The following is a 7,240-nucleotide window of genomic DNA, read 5'->3' as shown; positions in this document are numbered from 1 at the left end:
ATTCCTGTGCAGCACTGCAGCCCCCTTTCCACAGCACATGTGGGAAATCTGGGTACATGGGTGACTGCAAATCTCTCTGAGGGAGATCAGCCTCATCCCAACACTCATACACGTGGCCCCTTGCTGCTCTAGACCTAACTAGCAACAAGGAGAATGGATTGAGAACCACAGAACAATTTTCACTGAATTATCCAAAGACACCTTCGTTGCTGATTAAGCTGGTTGGAAAAGACCAGCATGTCAAGGAACACTGCACATAACACTTCTGAAAATGTTGGATAACAGCTCTAATCATAGTTGTTACTTGGAAAGCATGAGAAAACCCTCTGGCCAGGAAAGCTGTGTTTAGATCCCTGCTATCCACTCTGGACCCATTTACTGCCAAGATGACTCTGGCTGTCATGCTGTCCCTGCTGTCCTAGCTTGGATTAACAGGCAACATGAATCAACCAAAGCAGCTTGGGAGGCTGAGGGAGCAGGGCTGCCCTTGGTAAACCCTGAGCTCTGAGCAAGAGGTGCCAATCAAAGCTTTACCTCTTCTTTTGGTTCCATGGACAAGGAGGAAAGAGGCCCCAAGCTGTGAGCTGGGCTGTGGTGGGGACAGCCTTCTAGCACTGGCTCTCCACCCAGGGGACTGGCGCTGCCTTATTTACCAGCAAATTGTCTCATGGAGAGAGCAAAAAAGGCTCCTGGGGGGTGGGAGGTGTGCTGCAGAGGCATCTGGGCACCAGCATGGGCAGACTGCACTGCCCAGGACACTGAGACAAGGCTACTGCAGGCCTTGATTGCCCAAATACCCCCAGGGCCTCTTTGAGGGGAGGAAGGTCTTCCCACACCACCAGGGAAGGCAATCCTAGAGTGAAAAAAAAAGTGAAAGCAAACAAGCCATTTATGTAAGGGAATGCTGGTTTGTTTCTTTACCTCACTGAAGGGCAGTAAATCCCCTCTTATCACACTGTACTCTGTGGCAAAAGACATAAAGAAAAAATCCCTAACATGATGAAGGTGTCCACTTTTTCCACACAGGACCTGGATTTCACCCAAAAGCTTTCTGGAGCAGAAGAGGTGGCCACTTGAATCCAAGTACCTTTGTGGGAGTCCCAGGTACAGAAGAGGTGGGGGATGCTGGGAAGGTCAGGACACATTTCTTCCCCAAACAGCGGCTGTTGGTCTCGATGTCTTCATAAGGGTTTTCCTTTGAGGGTGGATCTGCAGCAAAAAGCCAAAAGCAAAAGATTCTAAGTGCAGAAAATCTCTGAGGTTTGCCATAAAAATCTGTTTAGGGATCCCCTGATCTTCTCCCACCTCCCACATCAGACATAAAGATCTGTTCTCAAGCATTCCTGCAAATGCTTCATTCTCTCCATAGCCCTGGAAGTCCAGCTGCTTGCTGGGCAGTGTCCAAACCCTGACACAGACAAATGCAGCCATAGAAACATCTCACAGATACTACAGATGGAAAAGACCCTGTGAGCCCTCAAGTTCATTTTCCTGCATCCAGAAGAGCTGTGATGTTCTCATGAACCCTAGTTCATAACTACATTTCCTTCTTTCCAGTCCTCTGCTTGGAGTTGCTCAATGAAACTGTGAGCTGAAGCCTGGCATGAAGGTCCTCTCTCTGTTTAAGCCCCAAATTTAGGGGCTTGACATCTGGTCACCCCTTACTTGGGGTTGAAATGATGCCCTGCTCTTGGGCTGACTGCAGGAACATTTAATCCACACTCTGGACATGGATATCTATCACACAATCCAGGATTTCAAACACGTCTACCAATCATGGAGACCTCAATCTCACATGCTGTACTTCAGAAAGAAGGAAGGATTAATCCACTCAAAGTCAGGATGCTCCTCCCCAGGAGAAGGATGGGAGGGGAGGGCATGTGGCACACAGCCCACACCTCTGAAGTAGATGTAGGTTCCTTTTTTCTCAGTAATTCTGGAGATGAGGCACACAACTAATTTGAGTTTTGAACACCCAAAATGATATGTAATGGACTTCTTATATCCCACTCTTCAGCAGCACTAGGAAATGTAAGCCTAAGTGTGTTCACAAAGAGCACAACTCTGACAAAGCAGGTTGTGACATCTCCACCCAAGCAGCTAAGAAACCACTGACAAAGGCTTAGCCCAAACACCTGCACAGGCAAATTATGTGTTATGAGCCTTGTCTCTTCACTGCACTCATTTCATGCCATATCCCAGTGGGCAGCTGGGACTCAAAGCAACTGTCTTTCTCTTACTGTCACATAATGCTTGGCTGAGAGTAAAGACTGGAAGCCAGGGGTGCTGCACAGTCCTGCAGCAGGACCAGTAATGGCTGTGGGATCTGTCTGACTGGTGCATTCCCACCTGCCTGCCCACTTGGGGCAGGAGTGCAGCTGAACTCTTCAGACAAGGACAGAAAGCCAAGTCTTTCCCAGCACTGTCCTCTCCAGTAGCTCGTGACACCCAGAGCTCCAGTAGGGAACCCAAATTCACCATGGAGAAGGCAAGAGGTGCGACACCAGCAAAGCAAGGCTGCACTAACACTTGGTCAGCAAACATTCTCCTGTCCCTGAAACTGGCTCCACTTTCTAATTTAAATAGCCTCTTTCAGTATTGAAAGTGTACTTCAGCTGTCATGCAACTGGGAAGATTGGAGAAAAAAAAGAACAAGCTTGGATTCTGCTGCTTGTCCCATCCTCAAACTGCTAAACAAGTCCAATTAGCTTCAACCTAGAAGAAAGAACACAATTTCCCTCTTTTTTACAAATAAACCTTGTCATCCATCAGCCAGCCTCCAATATTCCAGGTAAGCAATGGTGAACAGGGGGAAAGAGGGTGCATGAAGGAAATCTGTGTGACTTGCTGGGAATTGGAACTATCATCCCAGCAGCAGCTGAGCTCCCCTAAGTCACACATATGAGTGTGTGTGTGTGTGTGCTTGCACATCCTGATGGGCACATGTGATTGTCTGTGGGCAGTGTCCTGTGGCTGAAGTCTTGCTTCCTCCTCCACTGGTGAGGTTTTCACATGATGTTTGTCCTGTGGATTAAACTTGTCTGTGAACAACAAAACTGCAGCTTTTTATTTTGAGTTATCCCCATCCACTCCTTTTCCCAAGCTTCCATGGTAACACCACCAGGATTTCAGGAACCAGTTAAAGATCACTGACTCCAGGCAAGGCCTTTACATGCAGCAAGAAAACAAAAACCAAACGTGCTCTATTAGCTGACAATTACCTATAACTTTGTTTTCTTCTAATCTTTGCAAGTAAAAGCTGGAGGGGAGAGGAGCTTCAGGCTGATATTTGAGTTCCCTGCACACTTGGGACATGGGGGTGTGCTTGTGTTTGAATAGATGGATTTGCCTTCACAGCCACTCTGTAATGCTATCCATGTTATTCCAGCTGACAAGGTGACCCTTACTCAGTGGTTTCTGAGACCTCCCATCATGCCCCAACACAAAAACCCCACAGCAGCTGCTTAGACACTCCCTGTTCCTTTGGCCCCCCAAGAGAAGAGAAGAAAAAAAGCAAACACAAGGCCCTTAGCTCCACAAACGAGGCCGACAGCTTCCAAAATGTCAGAAAGGATGGACTAGAATGGCCTTGTCTGCCATTACCCCAAAGGAATATGATTCCGTTCAGAGTCCTTTCTCATTAAGTATGATCAGATTTTATTCATATAAAAATAATAATGCCTGGCCTGCTCCTGAGAAAGTGCAGCTCCTTCTATGCCCAACAACCACAGAGCACCTTTGTAGGATTACAGCAGCAAGGCAAGAGCTGATGCAGCTATTCCCTTCCTAATCTGCTGACCTCTGCCAAGAGATTTATACAGCACCAGCCTACAGCTACTAAAACTCATTAAGGCTTTTTCAAGGGGGACACTTCTATGTTCCATCAAAGGCCACTAACTCAAAATGTTAAAAAACACTATATAGATGGAGAGGGTTACAGGAAATAGTGTTTAAAATTGCATTGATCTGACACTGGAGTTAGAGAACTAAATGAAACTCAATTTCAAAGAGCATGGGACCCAGTTTCTTAATTGCAATGGTACCTGAAGCCATACACAATCCTATTCCTGAGATGTAGAACTGACTTCAAGGCTGTGTTTTCAGACTGCTCACATTATCTCAGCAGTGACAAAATCACCACAATGGACAGATCAGAGCTGTGAGAACTAATCCACAGGACAAAAGGAAGGCAGAGAAGATATGCCAGCAAAAAATAAAAGCTGCTTCCCATATGCCTCAGGTTTATCTTTGAAGCTGATGAGCTTTGAAGTACCCCATCCATTTTTCTTATTACTTGCCAATAATACGCGCAAAATGTGTCCTGGTTTACATTTGGATAATAAACACACTTTATTCAGCACCTTTGCTGAATGCCTGCTGACCAGGAGTCCCTGCTGCTCAGGACTGGCCAGGCAGCTCCCTCCCCTGTGCAGGGCTCCTACCCAGGATGTCTTCATAGACGTTCTCCTCAGATAAAGTGCGTGTGAGGGCTAGCTTGGTCTGCGCGTACCAATCCACCCGGCCGTGCTCGGATGAGGACTGCAGCAAGTCTTCAAACTCATAGGATTTCCTGCACCACAGAGGGAGGAGGAGAGGCAGAGAGGAGAGTGATGCAGTTAACCAGCACTTATAACCAAATTACAGCTAATTCACTTCACCAAAGTGCAACACAGCTGGCAAAATAAACCACTGAGAGCGTTTGGCTGCGTCATCCCATATAAAGCATGAAAAAGCAATACTGACATAGGCTGTTTTTATCAGGCATTTGGGGGTGCCACAGATAATCTGGGTTGTTATGGCAATAGCACACTGTGGAGATGCAAGTGTGAAATGGCACATCCTGGAGCACTGCACAGAACGTTAGGACATGAGAGGTCCCATTTACAGCACAGATCCCACCCACAGAAAGTGTAAGAGGGCCCCAAAATCAGCTCTCTGAGCAGCAGAGAAAAACAAAACTTGCCTGTGGAATGGTAGGAAGGGTAAAACTGTGCCCTCCATGAGCAAACCTAGCAAGTTTTGATTTCCTTTCTGCAACGGATGCAGGAACCTTTAAGTGACAATTTTTCCAGAGGGCATTAGAAAAGCTGTGTATTTTATGTTCTCCACCCCAAAAATGTGTGACAATCATGTGGGAGGGGATAAAAGGCAAGCAAGCACTCCAGAAGAATATATACACATCAGATTCACTGAGGTTTACTATGGGCAGTGAAAATGCTGCACTAGAGACTAGAGATTATCATTCCAAACACTGTTCCAGACCAGCTGTGGTCATTCTGTAATTAAGTGGAGCTCCTCCTAAGAAAACCAAAACAAAACCCCAAATCCCTCAATTTTGGGCTTGAAGGTTAAGCCATGTAATACAGTGACCTTAAATCTGCCATGACTTATCCCTCCACAGTTACCCTGTGGAGCAGTGCTGGCCACTCATACACCCTTGGAGACATGACTGAGGGCTGATTATGCTGGAGATTCTGAGCAAAAAGGGAAGATTTGTCTCTCTCAGAGAAAGATGGGAAAGTGGCACTTCACCATGATGACCAACAGCTCCATGAAACACAGCCCAGTACCTGTGGTCGGCGTTGTTCTTGTGCTTCCCGCTCCAGAGCCTCCTGCTGACAGCTGATGGGGGAGGAGAGGAGGGCAGAGGAGGGGGTGGAATGGATGGCAGAGGGGGTAAGTTTCTTTTATTCCTAACTGCAGGCACCCAGTCCTCCTCCCCCTCGTGTTTGAAAGTCCGCCGAGGCTTGGGCAGTGGGTTGATGAAGGGCTTCTTCTCTGGCACCCCCGGCTCTGTGTACACATTCTCCACCGTGCAGTGCTTGGATTTCACATGAGAAGTTCTTATCTCTTCTAGAGTCCCAAAAATCGGCTCACTGATGTCAGAGTCCATGCCAAGAAGCCTTTTGTTGAGCTCAGCCCCACACACACCCTCATGGCCCTCAGGAGCTGCGTGCCCTTGTGCTGCCTTCTCCTGCAAGCACTGTGGGGAATAGTAAGTACCAGGCAGCTGTGGCTGCAGCTCTGCCGAGCCATCTTTCAAAGCCTGCTCTAGCTTCTTGACCTGACTAAGCACTGAAAGATTCTCCTTCTGGACCTCCCACTTCCCACCTTTCACTTCCTTGCATTTTCCAGGGCTGAAGTCCATTTCTTCATCCTTCTGTGCTTCCCCTTTTCGCTCTGCTGCTTGTCCTGTGCCTTTCTGAGCTCCTGCTTTCCGCTCATTCTCTTTGCCTGCCCCTTTGCACTCCAGTTCCCAGCTCATAAGTCTCTTGGTCTCTGCTTTCCTTGCCACCAGTGCTTCCCCACTCATCTTCTCAGATCCACAAGGCATCTTGTGCTCCTCTTTAACTCCTGCCTCCTCCTCCTTGCGAGGAGCAGACTGTGTTTCCTTTTTCCCTTCCCATTCTGAAATTTTGTCCTTGATGCTGAAGGTCTTATTCCTCAAGCCAATTTTTCCAGGTGACCGTGTATTCTGAGTGCCTCCTATCTGTCTCCTGATGATTTTATTGTTTTCTTTGACATTCAGATCCACAGATGGGTCACTGATGATCATTTTAGGACTAAGCATGTTCTGCTGAAAGCAGTCGAGCCTTGGATCCAGCATCAAGTTCTCCAAGGCTCCCAGTGGGTTCTTCACCACAGAAGAAACTGGTTTAGCTTCAGGTGTTGAACCCAGGGCAACAGAGGAACCTTCAGAACATTTCTCACTCAAAAATCCACAAAGAAGTTTTTCTAATTCCTTCACAGCTGCTGTATTGTTTTTATCTGCAAGTTTGATCCTGCATATCAAAGGCAAAAAGGAAAGAAATATTCACTGCCATTGCTCATCCTTGGTTTACTTCATCAGCTCCTCAAGCTTTACTCATAAAGGTGATGGCAGAGGATGCTCAAACCAAGCACTTGACATGGGCTTAAAGGACAGGATGCTCAAGGGAAGGTCCTTCTAGCCAGAACATACTGCCCTTCTCTTGTTAAAACCAAGATGAGGTTGGAAATGGAGCCTTTCTCTGTGGAAGAAGTAAGCTGCAGGTTAGAGAGGTATTTTTTGTACATCAGACATGCTGATATCAATGAGAGCTTCACCAATGTGTGTGTGTGTGTGTGTGTGCAGAAGTGCAGCAGAGATTTGGACATCATCAGGCATTAAGCAAACAATTGCAAAATGCACTACCTGCGAACAACAGCAAAATTACTGCTGCTACACAGAGGAGAAAGTATACAGTGCAGCTGGCATTCC

The 7,240-nt window shown here is 47.0% G+C and overlaps 1 protein-coding gene across 3 annotated transcripts in view; it reads right to left on the bottom strand.

Annotated features, from left to right (window-relative positions):
• Positions 1–7,240, bottom strand: part of DENND2A (DENN domain containing 2A) — a 34,493-nt gene that overhangs the window by 26,019 nt on the left and 1,234 nt on the right. For 2 of the 3 annotated variants that reach the window (XM_005426395.3, XM_031061433.1), the window contains exons 2-4: positions 5,571–6,782; positions 4,443–4,570; positions 1,088–1,209 (exon numbers count right to left, since the gene is read on the bottom strand). In XM_005426395.3, coding sequence (XP_005426452.1) covers positions 1,088–1,209; positions 4,443–4,570; positions 5,571–6,782 — 1,462 coding nt within the window. Of the gene's footprint in view, positions 1–1,087; positions 1,210–4,442; positions 4,571–5,570; positions 7,011–7,240 lie in introns of all 3 variants that reach the window. The other variant, XM_031061434.1, reaches the window with a different exon arrangement.

The sequence above is a fragment of the Geospiza fortis genome, unplaced genomic scaffold (genome assembly GCF_000277835.1).
Source record: "Geospiza fortis unplaced genomic scaffold, GeoFor_1.0 scaffold8, whole genome shotgun sequence".
Classification (NCBI taxonomy): Eukaryota; Metazoa; Chordata; class Aves; order Passeriformes; family Thraupidae; genus Geospiza; species Geospiza fortis.
This window is presented reverse-complemented; position numbering and strand designations above follow the sequence as displayed.